Here is a 24,249-nt window from a genome sequence, read left to right as displayed (position 1 = left end):
GCCAGCGCCCGGGTGCTGCAGGGCCTGGGCAGGCACATCCAGCCCGGCCGAGACCCTGATGGGCCGGCTGCCAGCGCCGGGGGTGCCGGGGAGGGGCGATGCTGCACAGAGCCCCTGGAGCAGGGAGAGCCCCAGGAGCAGGGAGAGCTCCGTGCGGAGCATCACGGTGCTGCTGTGATCCCCCACCGGTACCTTGAGCTGAGCTCAGAGGGCTGGGAAATGGAACGAGAGGGTGGAATGTGAGGGTGATGGCATCACTGGGAGCACGGGGCGGGGAGAGGGGGTTGACACCAAATGCACTGTGTTGTCACAAGGCTGTTTCCTGTGTGTCAGAGGGCTGGGAATGCCAACGCGAGCCCAGAAGGTCTGAGCACGTGGCTGTCTCAGCTGCTCTCCCGCCACTGGGAATGGGTCTGAGCCCTAGGAGCTCAGCAAGGAGGGGCTGTGCCAGGGCAGGGATGCTGCTTGCAATGCCGGCAGATTTGAGCAGTTATTCTCAAATTCATGGGGATTTAGGGTAAGACTAAGGAGGCAAATTTGTTTGGACTGTTTCTACCTTCTCACTAAGTATTGAGGACTCTTTGCTTACAAACAAAATTTATTTGTTCTGAAGATTTGAGACTGCTTCCCACTTTGTCACTTTAGCAAATGAGTTCTATTTCTGACCAGTAGATGAACTCGAGCCTCTTGAGAAATTTGCTGAAAGGAATGTTAAGAATACTCAATTTAATAATCTTCCCTCCTCATTTTGTTGCTGATGACGTGCATGTCTAACAGTGCAAGACTTGGTGAAGCTTTGGGCAATGCATTTGTGAAAGGGTTGGAGGTAACTGAACTGCTCAATAGACTGAGCAGGGTGCAAATGATTTGGTGATGCAAAAATTAAAGAGTTTACCAGAATAACAGACCTTAGTTGTTAATTGTAACATTATTTATTAACAAGTCTGTTGAAGGCTGATGTATGTTGTGTCTTCACCACTTGCCTCCTTCTAGTTGAGCAATTTAAGGTGACAAAGCTTCAAGTTTTAAATTTGATGGTGGTTTTTTTCAGGCTTTTCTTCCCCTGACTGTTTGTCTACAGGGGTCATTCTGAATTTTGGGGCTTTTGGCAAATGACGTACTTGTATATTTTTGTACTCATTTGGAGAAATTATTGCTCTAGTAGGAGGGTTATCTTAACTAATTCTTCAGTTTGTTGTTGCAATTTTCTCCCTTGTGATTACGAAATAAAATTTGATGGATCTCGCTTCAGAAAATGTTTGTTTATACGGTTTTGTAATCAAATGGTATGCGGGCAAGGATTCAGTGTTTCCTACTATTTTGTATTTGGAAACAACAGGCAAGCAGAGTGATTTTTAGGGCAGTGCTGCTCTCTCTGTGGGCTATCGGTGCCCTCTCGAGGTGAAACTGGAAGCTGCTGCAGCGTGACAGCAATATGAGACTGGACTGCTGCCTGCTTGGGGCTTGTAAATAATGATCCCAGACCCACGTTTGTAACCTGATTTTACTGCTTTCTTTGTTTGTAGGTGAAAGCACTAAAGAAGATGTGCAGGGGAAGAAAAGTCTGAGTGAGAAGGTTTCTCTCTATAGAGGTGACATTACACTGCTGGAGGTCGATGCCATCGTTAATGCTGGTAGGTGGTGAAATGTTTTGCATTGTCATGGCTTGAAAATCCTTTATTAGCTCCACACTGCAAGAGGTAACTCTGAAAAGTTGCCTGAAACTGGTGTGTCCTGTGGAAATCTGTTGGAAAATAGACCTCTTCCCCTGATTCCTTTATATTGCACCTGTGTGCCTTTACTGTGACAGGGATTATTGTGAAACTTTAGTAGCGTGGTCACCGTGAAAAATTTTATTGTATCCATCTTTTGACTTCACTTGTTGCTGGGACTTCACACGTCATGTTGTAGAAGGCTCAATTTTCTTACCAAGCTGGTGCAGTACATTCCAGTCTACTTTTATAAATCAAGCCATCTGTGGGCTAGGTAAGGTGAAAACCTTAACAACAAGGTGACATGAAATCTGATTTTATGTGGTTTGTGTAGTTGCTTTCGTGTTGGGAGATTCTGTTTTTCAAGTTTTCGGTCCTGACCTCCAGAGTTATAACTGTTTTAGTACCTCTTCTTGCTCAGTGACTCCATGTGGGCAGCTGAGGTGAAGAACTGTGTGTAGCATCTTGTGACAAAAGGAGGGAAATGCCTCTGCAGTTAGTTGATTTGTGTATGAGGTTATAGTAAGCTAATTTGGGTTTTTTTTTTTTTGGAAAGACTGTGGGAAGGTTTCCCCTTGGAAACCTTCTGCAACCTTTGGCTGCACACCCCACCCCAAAAAGAATGTGGTTGTTTTGTCCTGAGGCTGGAAATGTTTTCCCCACCTGGTATTTGTGTGGCATTGATGATTTTTTCAAGAACTAATTTTCGGTGGGATTCCTTTGTTGGAAGGAAACGTTGCAGTATCTTCTCTGTGATGCAGTAAAGTGCAGAGATTCCCAAGGCTGTATTGGCAAAAATAGATACGTTTGTAAAAAGCTTTGTTTGTGGAGGTACTGGCTCATGTCTGTAAAGAGCACAGGAATGTTTGCTCACACAGTGCAGAGGTTTGTGAACAGACTCTTGGGTTGTCAGATGTTGTTTCTCTCTGTGTGACTCCCCACTTGAACAGTGGAGATCTGCTGGTGGGTTTTGGGAAGCACAGGTAGAATCCTTAGTCCTTTCAAAGTGCAAGTACTGAGGCTGGTATTCCCATGTAAAAGTTCTTAATTAATCTAGCTTGCTGATGCACAAAAGCCTTCCTAAATTACAAGCACCACGGTAGCATCCATGTAACGTGATCTCCTCTCTGTGTTGGCAAGGCCTCGGAAGCTTTACTATTTTAATTTTTTCCTAGTTCTTTTTTTAAGATGATTTTCCAGTAGTGCCCTCCCTGACTTCCTTACTTTATTGCTTTCCAGTAAGTCAATATTAGCACGCTTCTCTCCATTTGTAGTTAACTCCTCTTTGCTCATGGGCCTCCCTTGAATTACAGGCTGGAGCTGGTTGCAGATAAGCTTTGGAATAGTAATACTTTGCTTTTCTTTATTTAAAAGAGTTTTATTCCTTTTGCTTGAAATATCCCAGGCTGCCAGTGACGTTATCTGCCTGTAAACTTGCCTGCCATCCTGATGAGAAATGCATCTCTGAGTAGAAATAAAAAACAGAATCAAAACAACGCCTCTTGAATGTGCAATTTTGAGAAAAGGTTTAAAGACCACTCAAAACAAGACAAACTGAGACTGAAAAACCTGAAGAGGGACATGACACTCTGAAAGTATCTAGAAGGCTTTTGGCAAAAAGGAAGAAGTTGTTTCTACTGCTGTCTTCTTTAAATTGAATTTGGGCTCACTGAGAGATTCAGATTAGATTTTGGCAGAGATACTTATTGAAAGGACCTTATTTATACAGTGATGCTTTGGTGTATCAGGCTGACATGGAGCAGCAGCCCCAGGGCAGGGCTTTGGTATGGGTGGATTTTTGAGATTCTTCTTTTGTATTTCCTTAAGTGCTTAATATATTAACTACTATGAGGTGGTAATAAGTTTAGATTAAAACACTAACCTACAGTTGCCTTGGGGAAAAATCAAATGCTCTCTGTATGTCAAAGCAGGAATTAAATTTTAAGTGTAAGCCTTTGATTTGCTCCTGGTTTCAGTGTTACATTTTTTCTGTTAAACCTTTTAAACTGTGGAGGACAGCTGGAAAAGCTACATGAGGAGGGTGTTTTGGTTCAAGATCCGTGTTATTTGTCCAAACATCCACTTGCTGCACTGGGATTCCTTTTAAATCAAACAGTTTCAATGAAATTGGAGCATCTCTTAGATTGTATCTAAACCTGTGTTTCTCGACCCCATTGTTTTCCCTTCTCAAATGGAAGTTATCCAAGCCTCAGAGATAAAGCAGAAAGTCACAGTACTAGCTTCTGTGTGTAAGTTCAGTAAAATGCAGCCCCCTGAACATGGAATAGGAAGTGGAGTTTTGGAGGTAAACCTGTGCAGGTTCTTTTTGTATTTCATGCTTTTTGACTACCCCACATGTTAATGACTGATTCCCTCCTACCTGTTTCAAGCCCTGGGTGAGGGAGAAAGGAAGGAAGAGACCCTTTTGAGACTTTCTCTCTGAACTTAGAAATTCTGTCTTCTGTAATAAATAGTTTAAGATAGAGCAAGTCATATCCAAATTAAGGCCACAGGAAGAGACTTACAGTTGGAATGTTTACGTTGACTTATGTGAACAACTAAACATGCCTGAAATTAAGGGAATAATCTTGAACATTTTGGAGCTGTGGAAGGGTTCCAGGTGGTTCAGGTTGTCTCCAGATTTGGATACGAATGTATTGCCAAAAAAATGTATGTTCTCAAATAGCTGCCTGCGAGGAGGAAATGAGATATAAATCGTGATCTTATGTAGCTAAATATCAGTATATCACTGATGAACTCTGCTACAGAAAGATCCCCTTTTCTCCTAGACTTTTAACAGACAAACTGAATGGTACTTACTTCCCAAAAATATATATATTTTATGCTAAAAGAGAGCAACTAAGGAAACAGTAGAAGAAAGTTTGTGTCTTTGTTCATTGTCAAAAGAACCACATCAAAACAGCTGCTTGGAAATCATTCAGGATCAGAGAAGATCTGAGAAGCAGCGTGAGGGAGAAGGGAGCTGAAAAAAGCAGCTGATATGCCACTTTGCTAAAATCAATGTAAATTATCTACCCCTGTAAATCTCTTTTCCTTCCAGAATGGCTTCCTAGAACTTCCTTGCTGCTGATTGCATTGCAGACAGGTATTAGTTTAAGTTGATGTTTTGCCTAAGGTATCTTGTTATGTCATGTCCTTTGTGGTTTTTTTGAGGATTCAGGTAAGATTTGTACAAAAACCTTATTTTTACTCCCATATCCTCTTCTGCTCTATCATTATTACACTCTAAGAATGGGAACAGGCTCTCTTAGAGGCATGTGCATCCTGCATAAATCCATGATGACTGGGCTTTTTAACAAATTAAATATTCCTGGATGTCACTTCATCCTGATGCCAGAAACGCTTCAAGCACCTGGAAGCCAGATAACCACAGTTAGCCAACTTCCAAATAACTTGTGGGAACTGAGCTCAGAGGGTGTGTCTGTGTTTAGGAGAGGGAGAGAGGGGTCATTTAGTCCCTTTGACAATCCCAGATATAAAAATAAGCAGTAAAAACCTCAGTAAGGTTTGAAAAATATGTTGTGCAATATTTATAGCATCAACTAAGAGATAAAGAGTAAGCTTCCTCTGCATTTTAAATAAATATAGGGAAAACCACATTGCTGTTTGTATCCTATACAGTGACCATTTGAAGGAGTGGAATTTTCAGGTGGGTGTGACGTGGATGTCTGTGTATTTGATGTACCTTAAGCAGCAGTTTTTCACCGCTGACCTCAGGTATTCATTCACTTCCTGCTTGTTAATAAATCTTATGCCCAGTTCTAAGATAAGGAGACATGTACTAATATGCCTTGTGAGGGAGTTTTTACCAGGGGCAAGATGGATTAGGTGAGGGGCAGAAAAGGGTTCTCCTTGTTTTTATTTGATTAGGAGGAGGAGAATGACTTGCAGAACACTAGAAGAAATGACATTTCTTCTTAGCTTTGAAAAATATTCTTGGACATCTGTACAAAAGTTTGATACTGAGAACAGAAACCTTTAATCTTCAGGCAAAGGGAGGATGATCAGTTGTATTCAATGAGCTCTCTCTGGTAAGAAGTCTGTAGTATTGCTTCTAAGTTTGCAGTTAGGGGGTTGCTACATTTACAGCAACTGAATGGCTCCTTGTAAACTGTACTTGAGTGCTGGGATCATCCCTAATACTCCCAGATTTGGGGAGAGGGTATCACTGTTTAAAGGGAGTATCTTTTCCATATGAGAAAACAAATGGGAAATAAAATCTTAAGTAGCAAAAAGGTTTAGTGAAGAAGATAAGTAGACAGCATTTTTTGTCCCTTTTCCAGTCCAATGCTGGCATTTAGTTTAGAAACTCACACTCCTCAAGATGATGTTTCCTTCCAGGAAACCACCTCCCTCTGTGCAGTGAGTCTCCTCTGCATGACTCGACTTAGAGGATGAAATAGCCCTTTTCATTTTAAGTCCCACCTTTCCTAATGACATATGCCTTTCCTCCCTCAGGCTTCTGACTTCACAACTGTGTTTCAGTATTTTAGTGTCATAGCAATATCCTTATCCACTTTTCCTAACTGGAGATAGCAGCAGATTTTCTTCCTGACTCTTCTTTCCCCGGCCTTGACCTTGAGTTATAATCTGATTGTTTATGAGGCATCCCATTTTTTCTCAAGTCCAAAATTACATGTCAGGGTAGAAGTGCTGTGCATTGATACTGGGAGCTGAATATATTATCAGGGAATTACTTAGAGGAGTGTGTAGGTGCAGATAGTGGCTGAACTCTGCCTTTCCACACAAACAGCTTGTTAATGCGCAATCAGTCACCGCCGTTGCCTTGAACTTGGTGCTTAATGAACAGGTGGGGAAAAAGGATGGATTCTAATCTGGAACAGATCTGACATCAGGCAATTTCACTGATTGCTAATCCATTTCATTTGGCAACTTAATTTATCACACGGAATTTTCATCTTGTGGCTTCTGGAGTAGAAATTACTTCAGAAGTGGCCTGTCTGAATATTATGAAGGTATTTGAGTCGGTTGCTGAGCCTGACCCAGCACTGGGTATATACCTATTCTCCACATTATTATTTTACAGTGACCAGTAGTTCCTACTCGGGAGCTCATTTGAAATTGCTATTCAAAAATTCACTATAAAAACAAGTCCCTTAACTTAAATGTTCCTGCTATTGAAAGTGGAATGAACAAAATGTAAAATCTGCCCTTAAGTTGCTTATGGGATTTTGACATGGGATGTTTGCATCTATTAACATTGATTTTTGTGGGGTTTTTGTTCTTTTCTGTATAAATGGTTCCTTATGCTTGGGAGCTTCTTAGTGAATTTGCTGTCCAGTGGCATGTTTTGTAAAGGTACTTTAAATGTTTTATTTCCAGTTTACAGACAGGGAAACTGAAAACTTGTATTGGAATCTCATGTATGGAGTCATCTGGCATCTGCCTATATAACTTACACTGTTGTAATTTCCTCTAGGAATAGAACCAATATTGCTAACAAATTGTTGTTAATTTGGTTTTCATCTTTACCGCGAGCAGACTGTGGTGTTAATCAAAGGTTTCTCGAGTTAATTTACAGTTGGTGCAATTACACTTGTGTGTAAGCCCCAGACTAATTTAAATATAGTCCTGACTTATTCATCAGGAAAGTCAATGTTAATAGTTGAGGGAATCGGTCATTCTCAGTCATGACATCTGTGAGTGAGTGAGTTTATTGCTGCTTTCTGTGGGAAGTGCTTTAAGCATGGCTGGTGAGCTGTAGATGTGGTTAAACCTGCCCTCTGCTTTTGGCCTAATTTCATTTCAGTGCTGTTCTTCCCTATAGTGTAATACTCATTTGGATGAAAAACTAAAAATCTGTGTACAGTGACAGTGATCAAGGGAATGAAAGGGAAGTGCAGCCAGAGGTGTGGTTTAATTTAGTCGTGGATTACTGGAGCTGCTGCCTCAGTCAAACACCATTTGCTCCAAGGATGTGGCCAAGGCTTAAGGCTGAAGAGGCTCACTCAGAACTGCACTGCATAAAGGATGGTTGCAATGCACTTTGAAAGTATCTCAGGTATAATTAATATAACTCAAAACCTAAGGATTAAAAAAGGAGAAAGGCTTGGCAGGGCTGCAAACACATGGCAGGAATGAACTTCGTTCCTTGTTCTGGGGTGCTTTGGGAGGGGGAAATGAGTTGTGGTGAAATGTTTTTGGGTGTGCTCACGGCCGTGCTGGGCAGCTCACAGGGACGGCTTCTGGAGGGCTGTGAGCCTCGGACGTGGGCCTGGACGCCAACCTGCCACATCAGGTGTGGTGCCAGGAGCAGGGAGTGTGGATGGTGGAATGGAGACCTAAACCTTGCATTGCCTCCAGGAGAGCTCTGCCCAGCAGCCTGCCATATGGGCAGGCATTGCAGACAGAGAGGCACTTCATGTTAATGATAATCAAGCGATGATTTCAAGCAGTGGGATGTGAGCGTTCAGTGACTTACTGAGAAGCCATAAAAAAAGCAGTAGAGAAGAAAATATACTTTCCACTGGAACAGTGCACTTGAAAGGCCCCTTAAACTAACAGATTGTGGGCTGAGTCACCAGACACACCGCATGTTGAGGTTCAGAGCAAAGCTTTTAGGCTTTTCCTGTTGTTCCATGCTGCTGTAGAAGTCTGAGTGGAACGAGATGAGTGTGCAGGAACATTAAGTATCTAATATTCAATTGCCTGGAGAAGTTGTGAATAACCCATTCTTGGAATTATTCAAGGTCAGGTTGGATGGGGCTCTGAGCAACCTGGTCTAGTGGAAGGTGTCCCTGCTCATGGTGGGAGGGGTTGAACTAATTGATATTTGAAAGTCCTTTCCAGTACAGACCATTCTGTGATTCTAGGAAATAGCCTGGCTCAAAGTTAATGGCCAGTTCTCTCCTCTGACAGGATTCAGCGTAGTCTGTTTGTACAAATCAGATGTGAAATGGCAAGGTAGACATTTCAGTAGTCTAATCTAACATGAAGGTCTATGATACCTGCATTTACTTGCCAGCCTATTTTCAGCATTGATGCTTTCAGAACACTGTTTTACCTGGGCCAGTATGTTCTCGTTTCTTTGTGCATTTGTTGTTGAATCCGTTTACTATGTCTGAAGCCAATGTGATTATTGATCCTTCATGCCGTGGTTACCCTGGACCTTTTTTGAGTGTGCCCTTTCTAGAGAAAACCAGCAGCACAAAGGCAAAACACCTGCAAAGTTGGGTTTCTTAGAAGTCTGACTTCCCTCAGCCGGGATGACAAGAGTGCTTTCCGACAGCAGGTGGCAATAGTGCCCCTGTTATCGTGGAGCCACTTTTTTGGCCCGTACACCTTAATTTTCCTGGACACAAAATCAGTAATGGCTTAAGCAGAGGAAACAAAGTGCATGTATTCCGGGCGTGCTCGTTGGAGGGGCTGTCGATACAGCCCGCGCTTATTAAATGCCGACTCCATTTCATTCCGTGTGTTTGAAATAGAGCAGGAGACAGGCGTGGTCTGGAAGAGCTGGGAGCATCTGTTTTACTTCAGAGAGGGAAATATTTGGGAAGGACCTTGCTACCAGCCTGTCTTATCATGCATTTGACAGTGCAGCTGTCCTCCTGAGTGCGCTCGCGGTGTAAGAAACCGCCCAAGGTCGCCTTGAATAATTATGCTTCGTTTCATAATATTAAATCCACTTTTAATCAGGACTTGTGGGGGATTATCTAAAGGACTGGGACTTTTCTAAGCTGATAGTTGCAACAGTGCATGTCAGTCAAGACAGACATGCAACATTGTGGGCTTTTTCAAGCTTTCACATTTTAAAAAACCTAAACCAGTTCAAGAAATTATTTGAAGTGTCCTCTCTCTGCGATACTAAGAGAATCTTGGCAGTGAGAGATCAGTTGATAGGCTGAGATTATCCCTGTAGTGTTAACATTGCCCCTCATACTCCTCTGTCCAGATGTACATTTGCTCTTTCCTGGCTTTGTGTTGTAACCATGAACACATTGGGTTGTCCTGGGTTTGTTCAGATGTTGGATCATCATGATCTCAGTCACTGTAAGCAGTACAATAAGGTCAGCAAGGGAATCAGTGTTTCCATGTGTTTTAATCCCGTTAAATATATGCAGTTAAGTATTGAACAGGGGAAGATCTCCTTTGGTTAGAGCAAGGTAGCTTTAGGTTTATCTTACCTAACTTACTAGATGCAGAAAATGGGATAAATACTCACCAAAATGGTGGTGAGAGCTGATGTTCAAAAATACTGTTGAGTAGCTGGCTGACCCTGCTGACCCTGTCTGTCTCCCCTGCCTTCTCCTCGGGCAGGAGGAATTTCTTTTCCTTGATTCTTTTAGCTGCTGAGTAGAAGACTGATGCTGTGTCTTCCACCCTTTTTTAGGATTTCAGTTTTGCCTAGTGCTTTGCCATTTGCTGCGGGTTTTGGGAAAGCTTTTTGAGAAATGTCCCTTGAAATACGGTTTCCATTGCTTGTTACATAAATAATTATGGACCGTGAAATGCAGTTTAGGTTTTGTTTTGACCCATGGCTGTTAGCAGCTGACTTTTCTGACAAAAGGAAAACATTTATGTGGCAAAACCACAAGTTGCTTTCTGTAGGAATTCAGAATACCTCTCACTTGGAAATTAGCATTAAGAGTAGGGCTTGGCTTTAAGAAATCTGGGCTCCAAACCCCTTTGTGTGACCTGCTGTCACAGTCATAAAAATTAGCAATGGCAGCTAAATATACATCAAAGCAGGGGGGAAGGCTTGTGAAAGCGGCGTTTGCTTGTTAATCCAGGCACAATGGCAAGTGGTGTTTGCATCATGTGCAAGGAACAGTCACTTGTATGTTTACATACCATTGCTCAGAGTGCTTTGGATGTGTCTGGGAATTGTTTTAATTCCAGCAGTGAAGATGATGCAAGGCCCTGTGCTTTCCTCACAACCGTGGCGTGAGGAGGTCCCGCTGCTCCCCTACATCCCATTCACTCTGAGGTGACAGGAACATTCGAGGCTCGTTTTAGTATCTCCTGCCTGGACTGTGAATGGCCAGGAGGGGACGTGGGGGGTTGTATTCCTTCCTCCTTGGGGTGCCCTGTCCCTAATACTGCCCTCCTGCTTGCAGAGAAGTTTTTGGAGCTCTGCAGCTTCTCCCCCAGCCTCATAAAGCAAAGCTTTGGCTCTTGTAGGAGTGATGTTGGAATGACCCTTGTTCTCAGATGGTTTCACCACTGCCTTGGTGCCTGGGGCTTTTATTGCCTATTGTGTCTGAGTAGTTGAGTTTTGTGGGAAAGACACTGATTTGGCAAACTTTTTAGGATTATTGCTCTTTCTCTCTTTTATCACTTGCATGTCTGTGCTGCAGTAACTTCAATCTGGTGTGCAACGTGAATCACTTAAATACGTCTCTGTAGCACCTTTGTTTTATGCTTTAAAGCTGGTTTCTGTAGAGTAATAAATAGAAATAGTTAATATCTGGTGTGCCTCGTTGTAGGCTGCCTCAAAAAGATGGTTCTGTCAGCTACACTTGATTTGTATTTAGAATGTTTTGCATTGCAAATCCATGTTAGAAATGCTTTTTAAATTTAAAGTGTGAACCATATTGCTTTTTCAAGGGAACGGTACTCTTGTGTCATGTGAAATAACTTTTTATTTAAGAAAGGTGCTATTGCTTTCAACTCTATGAAACCAGGTTATAGAGGAATGGAAGTCTTCCCAGTGACTTGATATGCCAGATAATAGTAACTGGCAGCCCATTCCCTTTACATTATTAAGAATTTATGGTGTATAGGCTGTTTCGGAGGAACTCTCTGTTTTTATCCTGTTAGTTTTAGTCCCCTTTGAAGTGATTATACTGAGCAATGTGGTCCAGGTCACTACTGACTAGTTCTGAATTTCTGCAAATCTGAGTCCTGGTATTACTCTTTCTGAAATTAAAATCAAATTTTAGAATGATTTCCAGAATAGCCAGTCAGTGAATAATTGTGCATTTTACCTGCAGAGTTCACTGAACCGTATGAGAAAAACTAGCAGAAATCCAGAATTTATTCACAAGATCTTATTTGTAAAGTTCTGAAACAATTTTCATTTCAAGTTGTCCATTGCCTTAAAAAAAACCCCAACTGAATCTACCCTAGAGGAAGGGTGGACCAGGACAAGGTCTTCCTTTGATTCTTTGGATGAAGGAATCTCCGAGTGCTGGAGGCCAGATGATTTTTGCCTTGTGTCCCAGTAGAGTTTTGCCAACCAGCAGTTCCAGCCTTGGCCATGGTCCAGCTAATTATAGTTTCTTTCTTTCTTTCTTTTTTTTTCTTTTTTCCTCCCAGTACTAGATGACAAAAGCAGCATTTCAGGGAGCAGAGTGATCAGTATTAGGGCTGTTCCACCGCAAAGAGTGATTTCTCTGCCTTCCCCCTCCTTTCTGGTAAAAAGGAACCTGCTTAGGAGGCCCGAACTTGGAGTTTTGGCAGGGCTTAGAGCCCAAAGGCTCTTTAGGTCAGGAGTTTACAGCTTCAGAGGCTGCAGCTCTAGTTCAGACTAGTCCCCGACACCAGTAATAGATTAGATTAAAGTAAAAACAGTTTCTTAAATTCCAAGTGAATCCCCTGACAGACAGGCCAAGGGGTGTTTGCAGGTGGGAGTTCTTTTCTCTATAACTCTTATCAAAGACACAGCAGAAGGTTTTGGTTTCCTACTTTTCTTTTTAGTGCCTTTGTCCCAGGGGTTGAGTTACATCTGGCTTTCTCCTCTTCCATCATGCTGGCATCATCAGGCTGAAACCAGGATTTGAGCCAGAAATTACAGTTTAGCAATATCTCTGCTGCCTGCCTTCCTCTCCTGTCCTCTAGTGCTAACACCCAGTAGAGCAGCTTGTGATGGCTGTAGCCTCCCTTTCCACCCTTATCCTTGGGGAGAAGGATGTAAGAGGAGAATCAAAAACTTCTCCTTAGCAAGGCCCCCATGAGCTGTTCCTGGGTGTAGCCTCACGACTACAAATCAGCGTCTCAAATCCCAGCCTCCAGCCTGTGCTTTTGGTATTTAAACCCACTTGTTCCTATTTGGGCCAGTGCTGATCATCCAGGAAAGCCAGGTTTTGTTCCTGTTCCTTGTTGGCCTCTTTCAGAGAGCCAGGGCTGTTGTGCTGTGCCCGGGGGTGCCAGTGAGCTGGATGGCTCTTTGGTGTCTCTGGTATAGACACCATGCCTCGGGAATCTCCCCGGAGCGCCGCTGGAGTCACTTCAGATTTCATAATTCCCTGCTGACAATTAAGTCAATTTGCTGGTGCAGGCATGATGGAGCTAAGCTAGGACATGTTCCTTTTTTTAGATGTGGAGTGAAAAGCTCACTCCTGTGCTTCGATCACATTGAAAACTGAAGTGTATCATTACCTGTTCCTGCCTTGGAATGGGGACCGGATTTATCAGCGGCATTGCCATCCTCACTGGACTTATTGCTCATGAATTTATTTTCCTGTTTGTTTGTTTAGTGGGAGGAGGAATCAAGGTGTGGGCAAGCCTTGATTTTTTGGAGCAGGAGATGGTAAAGCATCTCACTTCTCTGTAAGAAAGGATTCGACTCTGAGCTCAGGCCCCTGGAACTCTATGGAAGGACTTGTTTGTGGGAATGTGGGAAGGACATAGTTTCAGGATCCAGGGCCTTAGGAAAAGTGGACAAACACTTTAGATCTGTGCAAACCAAGCAGGCTTTCTCTTTCTCAGCCTGGTCTCCTGGATCTAGGGATTATTTTTTTAAATTCCTGGACCAAATGCAACATTCCTCTTGCTAGAAATATTGCTTTTGCTTTAATTTTTTTTCTTTTTAATTAATTCTTTTTTTTCTTTTTTTTACTTCTGTTAAACAACATTATCTTACATAGTCTTGCTAAATATATAATTTAGCAATTATAATTGTTCTACCTTGGGTCTAATTTTTCTCCAGTCTTGGCATGAACACAGTGCTGCAAATGTGGACTTAGTCTGGTGAAATGGAGGATGATCTAACATTCAGAAATGGAATTTTGGGTGCTTTCTGGTTGTGGTGAAATCAGTTTATGAATTGGCTTAGGCTTTTTTGCTTGGGGTTGTTATGCTTTGCAGACATGGGCTCTTTCTAGTTGATGTTTATGCACTTTTAGCTTAGTGTTTAATTCTCAGTGTCTGTACTGCAACATGTAATGTGTGCGTGTACTTGCACTCTTTGTATTTTGCTTTCTTTTAAATTTTATAAATTTAGCTGCAGTTTGAAGTGCTTCTTCCACACCAGCTGAGGAAACAGGCTGAACCATCAGCAGCCTGAATGCCATTGTGCAAATACTGAAGATAAATCCTGTACAATTAGCGAGACTGAGGAGTTTTAAGTTACGATCCTGAATTCTGATCCCTTGTCAGTGCATATAATGAATGTATGAAGTAGGTGAGAAAGAAAATGTGCATATGAACTGGAAATAAAATCAGTTGCTCAACAGCCCTAGGCTTTTAATTCAGCTTCGGTACCAACTGGCCCAGGTATCCAGGGGGCTGGTTCTTAGCAAGACTGAGGTAAATGTATCAATACAACTCCAGTGGAGCACACGTGAAAGGACTGTTTTTGTATTACACAAGTTTCTTTCAATTATATCATCTTTTAAATGCTTTTTTTCTTTTTCTGTAGAGTATCATTATTGGATTTCCTGCCATTTAACAGGCATGCTTGTGTGAAGATAACTGATGGGAGAAGGGAATGGCAAGGAAGCTGCTTGAAGAGATTGTTTGTGGACTGTTATTACTATTTTTTTATACCAGTGCAACTGGTGACTCTCTTTTTTTTCCCCTTACAAACCTTGTTTGGAGAAGCTTATTTATTGATGGATGTAGGATTTCCATTCTCAACTTTGGTCGACTGTTTAATCTCAAGAATCAGAAATCTGAATCTGATGCTTCCAAAGCATCTTTCTTCTCCTTTGTCTAAAACATTTTCTTTTCAGAGTGACTCTTTCTGATGCCAACAGATTATTTTTCTGATGCTTAATACCTGCCTCCTATATAATAGCTTGCAAGTTTGATGAAAATGCTGATTTTTAAATAAGGCACTCATGTCTCTGGATAGATTTGAGTTTAAACTTGAACCTGGAAAAAGCTGCCCAAGTCCTTAAATTCTAGTGCAGGCATAGTCACGTTCACTTGGGAAGGATTGTTCATACATAATTTAAGGACGTATAAAAGTCTTGAAAAATGATGTGTTAAAGGACTATTTCTCATTGAAGTTTTTCTTTTTTTTTTTTCTTCCTGGTATTTAATGAAAAGGCACTAAGTTTTGTTCCCTTTAAAAGCTGCTCTCTAATCACTGTAGTTCATTATTTCAGCTTCAAAGTGCAGTCTGTACAGGGAGGCAATGAGGTGTATCCACATCTAGAAATTAAGCAATAATCATGTAGTTTAGTGTTTCAACAGGCTTTGTTCATTAGTAAGTACAATGATCCATTGTAAGTACTTGCTGTAGTCATGATGTTCTTAACAGTCTGAAACTTATACTCTCCAGAATGATTTTTTTTTTTTTTAATTTTATATTTTTTTTTTGCAGTATATGTTCCCGACTGAAGTGGTGCTGCCAGGTGTGCCAAGTGCAATTCCATGTGTCTTGTGTAACAGTAATTGTTCTGCAGTCATTATGGGGAGAATGTCAGACACTGTGTGTTAGTGTAGTGTGTTCATGCATAGGTACATGGCTTTGGATATACCAAGGATTCGTGCTTGCACTAAGAGCAAGAACAACTGTAGATGTGGCAGAATGGTTCTAAAAGCTTCTTTAAATTAAGCACTTCTGAACAGTTTGGAGCAAGTAAAGGAGAAACAAAGGCACAGCAAACGCTGGGGAAAACGGAGAAAGGGGATAAATAAAACTTAGATGCTGCAGATTAGTAAGAGAAGGAAGTCGGCACTGAAATACAGATGGGCACATGGAGACAAAAACGAGTGGTTTGGGTTTGAATTATTGAAGCTTATCTCGTGACTCCATGGACTCAGTGACTAAGACAACAGCTCCAGATTGTGAAGTTTGGTCAACAAGTCCATAGGATGTGGAAAAAATGGATGCTTTTAATTTATGAGAAGATGAGGGAGTGTTTAGATGTGCTGAAGGTGTGAGTAGGAGAGGGTCACTTGACCAAGGTGTTGTGAGTTGGGGCTGTAATTATATGGCAGTTTGGAAAGCTGCTCAGCAATAAAAATGAACAACTCTTCACCCCAACTGGTCTATGGGCTTGAACTCCAGAGACCTGCCAAACCATTGGGCAAGTGCATGGAAGTGTGGAAGTCAGGCATTGAGTGGAATTTCTTTCACTTTTCCAACCTTAGTGAAGCAATTTGGCTTGTGACTGTATAGCCATAGTTTTCATGATGGCTTGTGCAAGGTAACTGTGGAATGCTTACGGGGGGGTGGGAAGGGAGAGTTGTCCATGTTTTCAGTTATTTCTGGTGTTGCAAACTGTTTGTCACAGCAGCTGAACCACCTGTTGAAAAGCTGCTGATCTTCAGTTATGAAACTAGAAACTGTGAAAGAAAATGCCGTGGTGTGCAGAGATCTCTGGAGTCTGATGGGTTTTGGGGAGGAGTGTCCTGGAGCCAAGGTGCCGCTGTGGCATCTGCAGGCAGGTCCCACACTCCTGTCTGCTGCACATCAGCTCTCAGCCAGTAAGACAGGGTGCAAAGCTCCTCAATGGTTAATTTTCAGTGTTTAAATCTGACCCAGAGAAGCGGCAAACTGTATAAAAACCATAGTTCCCTTCACAGGGCAGAAGGGGCAAAAGGCCGCTGGTCCCAGGCCAACGCCGTCTATCCTTTGCCTCTTAACAAGCATCAAATGTTTTACAAATGGAGACAGAGTTCAAATCACTGCTCTTTAGGTTTTTTGGAGGTGCACTGCATTGAATTTATTTAGGTTTTACCGTGGAGGCTCCGGGTCACTAGAGTGTGCTGCAGCCCCAGCCCTGGGCTGGTGTGAGCTCGCCCCAGCGCTTTCCCCGCCACCGGGTGACCGGGAATTTTTCATCGCGTTGCTTTGCTGTCGCCTGGGCAACTTGAGCGAATTCCCCTGCTATTTCCTTTGTGTTCCACCCTGCTCCCCTGGCAGTGAATGACCTGGTGGCTCGTTAGCTCGGTACCTGGGTGCCCCAGGAGAGAACATGGTGTTGTTAAGCACTACAATGTCCCCACGGCCGCCTTTATTTTGCCGACGGAGAAGCCCGTGCGAGGTTGCCACGCTGATGGCTTATAAAGAGTTGGTATCAACAGCGTTTAATTAAATCGTTTATAGGTGCTGTGTGGTAATGTTTATGGAGCTGGGCTTTGGGAGCTTTGTGGTGGTGAATGTGGGAAGGAGAATGCAGACCTGCTGCACAGGGCTGTGTATGGAAGAAAGCCTGTGGTGTATAGAGAGCTTGGAAGTGTATTCATTTTCTTTATCAAAAAGTCTCAGTTCTGCCTTTTTAGAATAAATGTGGTCTGTTTGCCATGTTCCTGCAAGTTATTCTTTGATAGAGATGCACAAATTGAAAGTAGTAATGTTTTTTTCTTTTTTTGACATTCAGTGCTTTTCTGCTTGGTCAGGAAAACTTTGTACAGTTGAATTCCTTTCATATTTTTGGTGAAGGCTGAGGCAGTCTGGATGTCTAGCTTGAGGACAAATCCAAAACTGTAGAAATGTAATTAAAAGGTTTTTTATTACTTCTGCTGTCCTGTCCTATTTTAATTAAGTTCATCCTCTGATGAAAATTGCTCTCTGAATTATAGTGGGAAATCCATAATGTCGTCTCTTCTCCTTGGATGAAGATCACGGTTGACAATTCTCCTCTGCGGGCAAACTGTGAGTTTCTGCCGTGAGAAGGGAAGCTCAGCTGTGCAGGGAGTTTTTGTAGGCACAGGGCTAAAGTTGGGAGGCTCCATACAGAAACGAGGGACAGTTGCCTTCCATCTGCAGTGTGAGGTTAATCCTGTGTTCCAGGGGAGTAAATGTGTACTTTTCAAGTCGTGATTTCCCAGACCCAAAGGCCTGCTAAGAAAAAAACTCTGTTATGTTTACATTTCTGTACCAGTTCTGCAAGGAGTCAAACAAATGGGGAATTGTTGCTTAAAGCTCTGCTGGAAGATGATCCAACACTAGGGCAGAGCCCACCTGAGCACCCCTAATACCCAAAAGGATTACCTGCAGTTATGAGAGTCAGGGCCATCCCTTTGGTTCCCTCAGAGCTCTGCGTCCTCCAGGATTCATCTCGTGCCTCGTTCCCACCTTGGGAAATTCAGCAGAGAACTGTGGGAAGCAGGAGTGTGGATCAGGACATCGAGGAGAAAATACTCTGCCAAAGGGCCCCCTTTCCTACCCTCTCTGACAATTTTGACTTTGCAGAAATAAGTTGTCCAGCCATTTTCTCCATGGAGTGTGTGGGTGAAAGTGGCCAGATCAGAGCAGCAGGATCTTTAAGTGGTGTTGGTGTTTTATAGCAACAAGATAACATTATTTAATCTGGAAATAGTTACGGCTGCTGATACATCTGGAATTTGTACCAGATGGTCATTTTCTTGTCTGGAATGATACAGGCTAAACCTGAAAAAAGCCAAACCCCAACCCTACAAACAGGTTTAGCAGCTTCCCCTGTGCATACACTGCACGGAGCTGTTGTGTCCTGTGTCTTTAATTGAACACGATGAACATGGGTTTGGCACAGCGACTTCTGGAAAATAAAAGTTCCCTTTACAGGCCAGTGAGGGATGGAGGCTTCTTACTAATTTTTGTTTCACTAATAGGAGAAATATATTTTTTTTTTTATTATTTTTGAGCTATATGTTAAGGCTGTAAATTTCCTTGGAAAGCTAGCAAATGGAACAAGCCTATGAAGAGATTAAAGTAATTATACTGCAATGCTCCACTAGCAACAGAGAGCAGTCTGGGATAAAATTATTTGGAGAGAGGCCAAAGCCAAGTTTGGTTCCGTTTTAAGCTAAAACTAATTAAAGTTGTCAGGTCTTAGAGTGGTCAAAGGTTGCTTAGCTGCTGCTTGAAATAAATGAATCTTTTCCTCAGTCAGTAACTCCAACAGCTACGTGTTTGCAGCTGTCTCACAACAGAGAGCTCCAAGAACCTTCTAGTTGTTGTGTGTGTATTTACCTTTGTTTATGTCTAGTTTAGCACACATAGTGTATCCTGGCCACAATATGGAGTCACCTGTCTGCCAGCTGTACTTATAAGTCTTTTTGTCTATGTCTGCCTCCTCTTTCGTTATTTTATTTCAGTTGTGGGGAGGAATTCTTATGAAAAAACTTCCTCAGGAGGCTGCTTTAACACTTTCTGATTCAGAAAAGCTGCTGTGGGTCACTGTATTTATTGAAAACAGCTGTACGAGACTCAGGTGAACAAATATGGGTTCTTAGAATGTAAAGTCTGAGAAAATATTAGATTTTCTAAAATATTCCAGTGCCTGAAGGGAACCCACAAGAAAGATGGAGAGGGACTTTTTACAAGAGTGTGTAGTGACAGGGCAAGGGGGAATGGATCCAAACTGAAAGAGGGCAGGCTTAGATTAGATATTAGGAAAAAATTCTTCCCTGCGAGGGTGGTGAGGCCCTGGCACAGGTTGCCCAGAGAAGCTGTGGATGGCCTATCCCTGGAAGTGTTCAAGGCCAGGCTGGATGGAGCTCTGAGCAGCCTGGTCTAGTGGAAAGTGTCCCTGTCCATGGCAGGATTGGAGCTGGATGATCTCTAAGGTCCCTTCCAACCCAAACCCAAACCATTCTATGATTCTAAATTTTTCACATGTCACGTGCCAGATACAATTGACCTCAAATTCTGTTTAATGAGGAGTTGTTGATCATGAAGATACCCATATAACAAGTAGATACTGTTATGCAATCAGACCAAAATATGCTTATGGCTTTTTGAAGAATGGGGAGTTTATACTTTCTGTCAGTAGTAGGCTTTTGTGAGAATCTGTACCAGGAATAACACTGTATGTAACAATGATGCATTATCCATGTGTTCCTAAAAATCAGAAATGATTAAAAAGAATGGAGTTGGGGATTATTGTTTGTTGTTCTTTTGTTTCTCCATCACAGGCACAGTGATGTGGAGGTAGTTTGATCAGGGTTTGATCTCAGCACATGAAGACCGAATTTTTGTACTGCTGCTTTTGCATTTTGGAGGTGGAAAGTTTGCAAATGTGTTTTGGTATTTTCCATTCTCAGTTCTGGCTTTCTGTGACATAAGTTTTCACTTATGCACCTGTGCATATGTGCACACACACATGTGTTGAAAAAACAGCCAAGCAGGTCACACTTTCATGCTTTTCTTATGGATGAGCTGTAAAATTCAGGCACTGTTTGTTTTCCTTGTACCGTAGTAGGGCTCAGGAATGGTGCTTGGCCAATATCTGGGTGAAATCTATGTTTTTACCAGAAGAAACTATCTAGAAATGCATTTCTTTGCCTTACTCATTAATCCAACTGTTTTCCCTCCTAAAAGAAAAAAAAACCAAATAATGTCAATAGCGTTTAAAACCTCATTTTAATTTTTTTTTGTGTTTAGCTAAATCTGTTTGTACTTTGGGAGAAAAAAATCAGAAGACTGGGAGTAGAGTCTGGTACCAGTTGTATATATAAGTGCTAATGAGTAAGCTTTTACCTTTAAAATTTCACCAACCTCTGCTGTAGATTTAACATGACATTTGTGTCATACTTGACTGGCTAAATTCCTACAGGAATAATGAATAATTTGCTGTTGCAATTTTTTTTTAGGATTTTTTTTAGCTTTTTATTTCTTCTGTTTTATTTTACCTGAAGAGCTTTGAAGTGCTACTTCCAGGTATACCATGTGTGTATATATCTCTTTTTTTTTTTTTTACTACTGATATCCTTTGAGTGTGAATATAATGAGAAGGATTGAGGAGATGAGCTTGAAACCAGGAGCTGGGGTTGGAAGTCGGTTGACTTTCTGTGATTTTGGATGTCTCAGCTGTGATATTTCATTAAAGACATTGGTTTAAATTGACTTTGCACATTAATCTTAGGAAGTAAGAAAGCTTAGTGGATATTGCAGGTTGAAAAGAGGCACTTTTATGGTGACTAACCATGTTGCCAAGATATTTTTCATATATGAAAATCGTAAACATCTGAGATCAAACAGGTTGTGTAAGACTTGCTTTGACTTTATAGCGTCTGTGTATAATTTCAGGAATGAAGTCCCAGCACAATTATGAAATAATACTGTTTCCTTTCCTGTGAGTTTTTGGTGTTGTAGACTTCACCCTTACAGGTAATTCTTGTGCCTGTAGCTGTTCACAACAAGTTCTCAGCAGCAACTGCACAGAGGAGACTTATTTAACCCGGCTGGAGGGACAATCTGAGGCGACACTAACGAACCCTGTGGGACTGGGAGAGCTCGTCCTTACAGCAGGTGCTCTCTAAGCTGGGCTTTAGCAATTTGTTGCCTCAAACTGTGAGGAAGGCAACCTGTCTGACCAGAATGTCAGTTTGTGAAACTTCCATGGAGATGACTCCAGGGGTGGCCAATCTGTGATGGTAAAAAAACTTAACAACACCTTTTTATTAAGAAGGGAAAAAAACGTATCTGGGCTGGGTGCTTTGAGAAAATCGAAGAACTACAGTTGCTGGGCTTCATGTTTGGATGAAAAGATCTTAAAACTGTTTATTAACAATAAAACAAGTTATATAATGAGCATGTTAGATTGGATGCTGCCTTTAGGTGTTACCCTGCTGAGAGAGTCACCTGCTGCTCAGCCACGACAGCTCCTCCAGGTCTGTTGGGTGTTTCCCTTTTGCGGGAGGAAGGCACTGTTTAACCATATTGTGCCATTCCATATTCATGGATACAGGGAGCTTGAGCTTCGCGTCGAGCAGCAACCTCTAAATGCCAACTTGCTTCATGCAAAATGTATCTTAAATTGTTTGCTGCTGTTGCTGTAAGTTTCCTTGACCAATTCTTTTACCAAACTCCTCTGTTTTGGCCATCTTGCTCCCTGTGGGAGGGAGGACTGGATGTGTTTCAGAGCACATGGAGCTTCAATGTTAAACTTCTCTTCCCAGCCTCTAAATCTTTCTGTGATTAGACAGATTCACAGTCAACAGGTCACAAATGGACAGTAAAAGGACTGGACATAAATGTGTGCTCTTAACATCCTTAGTGCAGCAGTTGTGGATGCAGGGGGAATGGAAAGGGAAGAGACTGCAGGCAGTTGCCAGGCTGACATTCTCCCTGGACATCATCCCCTGTTGCTCCCACCAGGGAGAAAACCCATTAGTCTTGCCTGGTGAGGCATTTCTTCTTCTTAATAGTCACATGGAGTAGGTGTTTCTCACACTTAAAAACCAAACTGCTCAGGCTTTTCAGGACAAACTCATTTACCCTCGTTGCCCCTGTCATCAGGAATAAGTTTAAATTTTCATTAAATATGGAGGAAATGCTTCTGCATTAAATTTTTCCAATAGCACTGGTGTCTAGAGCCATTTTTCTCTTGCAGGAATAAGTGCTGTAAGACAAACCCACCTTCTCTAAATTTTTCTTTTTTCTTTTTGCCTTGTAATGAGTGACAGTTCAATTATTTCAGCAACATGGAGCTATTTGGGGTGCCATGGAGTGGCATATACATTATATATAAGCACTTCAGTAGTTAAACCCAAGCAAGGCAGCGCTGCAGACATGAAGTGGTGTGCTGCATTCCTGGAAACAGGAATATCCAAGCTGCTGTAACAGAGTGATTGGAATGTGTTACCTGTTGGGATTTGCTGTTGGGTGCGTTAATAAGCAATAACCATTTAAAATGGAGATGTGCAGCCACACACACGTGTTTCTTACCACAGCATTTCTATCGAGTATGGAATAGGAGGAGAAAGTACTTTGTTGTTTGTGTGCACACAGCACAGATAAGTCTGGAGTATTTTCTTGCAAAGTTCACAGTGGATTACCAGATTTTTTCGAATTTCCTTTCAAAACTACACCACAGCAAACTGCACTTGCTGCTATGAGTTGCTGATGATACCTAGAAACCTTATGTTAATCACTAAAACCCACAAGCCCCTGAACAAGCAAACAAATCAAAGAAGTCATGGATTAGCTTGTTACGCTGTCCTGGATGACTTGTTTTTCAGTGTGCTTATGGGGATTGCTTTCTGCTGCCTACTAGTTATTTAATCCTGTTTTAACGCAGAAATTTGGTGGGAAAAGCTGCTAAATCTCCTTTTGTAAAACAGCTCTTTATTGTTTGTCATGGAACAATTAAAATGAATGTGAATATCTGTTTATGAAGTCACTAAAGCTTGTAATACCTTTCTTGTTTGCTTTGGGTTTATTTAAAGTTTTTTGAGGGCTACCAGTGCCAGGTAGGAAATAAGATTCTTTGGAGCAGAAACTGCATGCTGAGGTTTTGTAATTTTTTTGTTTGAATTTTAGGATTAAACTATGATTATAAAGGAGACAGGTCTTCAAACAGTGCCAGAACAGTAACTGTAATGTTTAAGTTACATGTCTTGTTTAATCAGTAGAATTAATGAACTTTCAGTACTTGGATGTCAGAAGATAATTTGGGTGATACTATGCACACATCCATGGTGGGTTTAACCACAGAGTCCCTCAGTGTAAGTACTGAGTATCTCACACCGAGAAACAAAGGGGAATTTTTTTATTTACCACTGGTAAAGACTAAATGTGCTCTTTATGTTTCATACCAGCACTTGAACAAATAAATATCTACCCTTTATGATGAAAAACCCTCAAAGCTTCCAGGTTGCAGCTGGTTAGAGAGGCCAGAGATTGATCTCACCTGCCGGCTCTGCCAGAATTCAGTTACTGCCTATCCCTGATCAATACCCTGCAAATGGAAAAGCCCAGGCTGAGGCAGGAGGGAAACTCTCCCCACTCAGCTGTAACTGAAGTGGCTGCTGCCTGTCTGGACAGAAAAGCTTTTGCTTTCATCTGTGGTCTGCAGTGGAAGGACAAAAGGGGAGACTTTCAAAAGCCGTAATGAGAGTGAGGAGCTGAAATCCCATTGACTTTTAATGAGGGCTGGGGGCAGACGCCCTCGTTGTGCATCAGAAACTTCCTCCTCTTTCTCCATTGTCCGAGTTGCTGATGGTGGATGAGATGTGCCCGTGATACCTTGTGGACTCCCAGAGGAACAAAAGTTACCTTGAGTGATTTTGTTTGCTAAACACAGATCCCCTTTCCTTGTTTCCATGAGGAGTGGTCAGTAATAACCGCCCCCCCTCCTCTCCCTGCTGCGGAGCCACGTCTCTCCAGAGCAAAGCCACTTGAAAGATAAAAGCACTGAAAACTTACTTTGTGCTGCAGCACTGGGGACCTCCAGGAAACAGATTTAAGTTTTTCCTGAAGGAAAAACTGTTGTATGTTCTGTTGTGTGGGAGAAATTTTATGTGGTGACCTGCAAAAGGAACTGCAAAGGTCCGTGCCAAGCAGTGTTGGAAGTACCTTCCCTGGACCTACCCCGGCTGTGCTTACAGGAAAGGGAGTTTAATGATTAAAAAATACTTCATTCCTTGAATGACTGAAAAAGGCACCTCCCTA

At 42.0% G+C, this 24,249-nt stretch overlaps 1 protein-coding gene across 3 annotated transcripts in view; it reads left to right on the top strand.

The window, feature by feature from the left end:
* Positions 1–24,249, top strand: part of MACROD2 (MACRO domain containing 2) — an 840,118-nt gene that overhangs the window by 17,872 nt on the left and 797,997 nt on the right. For all 3 annotated transcript variants that reach the window (XM_017818854.1, XM_017818853.1, XM_017818855.1), the window contains exon 3: positions 1,527–1,634. In XM_017818854.1, coding sequence (XP_017674343.1) covers positions 1,527–1,634 — 108 coding nt within the window. The remainder of the gene's footprint in view (positions 1–1,526; positions 1,635–24,249) is intronic.

This window comes from Lepidothrix coronata, unplaced genomic scaffold (assembly GCF_001604755.1).
Source record: "Lepidothrix coronata isolate B3197 unplaced genomic scaffold, Lepidothrix_coronata-1.0 Scaffold71, whole genome shotgun sequence".
NCBI classification, from domain to species: Eukaryota; Metazoa; Chordata; class Aves; order Passeriformes; family Pipridae; genus Lepidothrix; species Lepidothrix coronata.
This window is presented reverse-complemented; position numbering and strand designations above follow the sequence as displayed.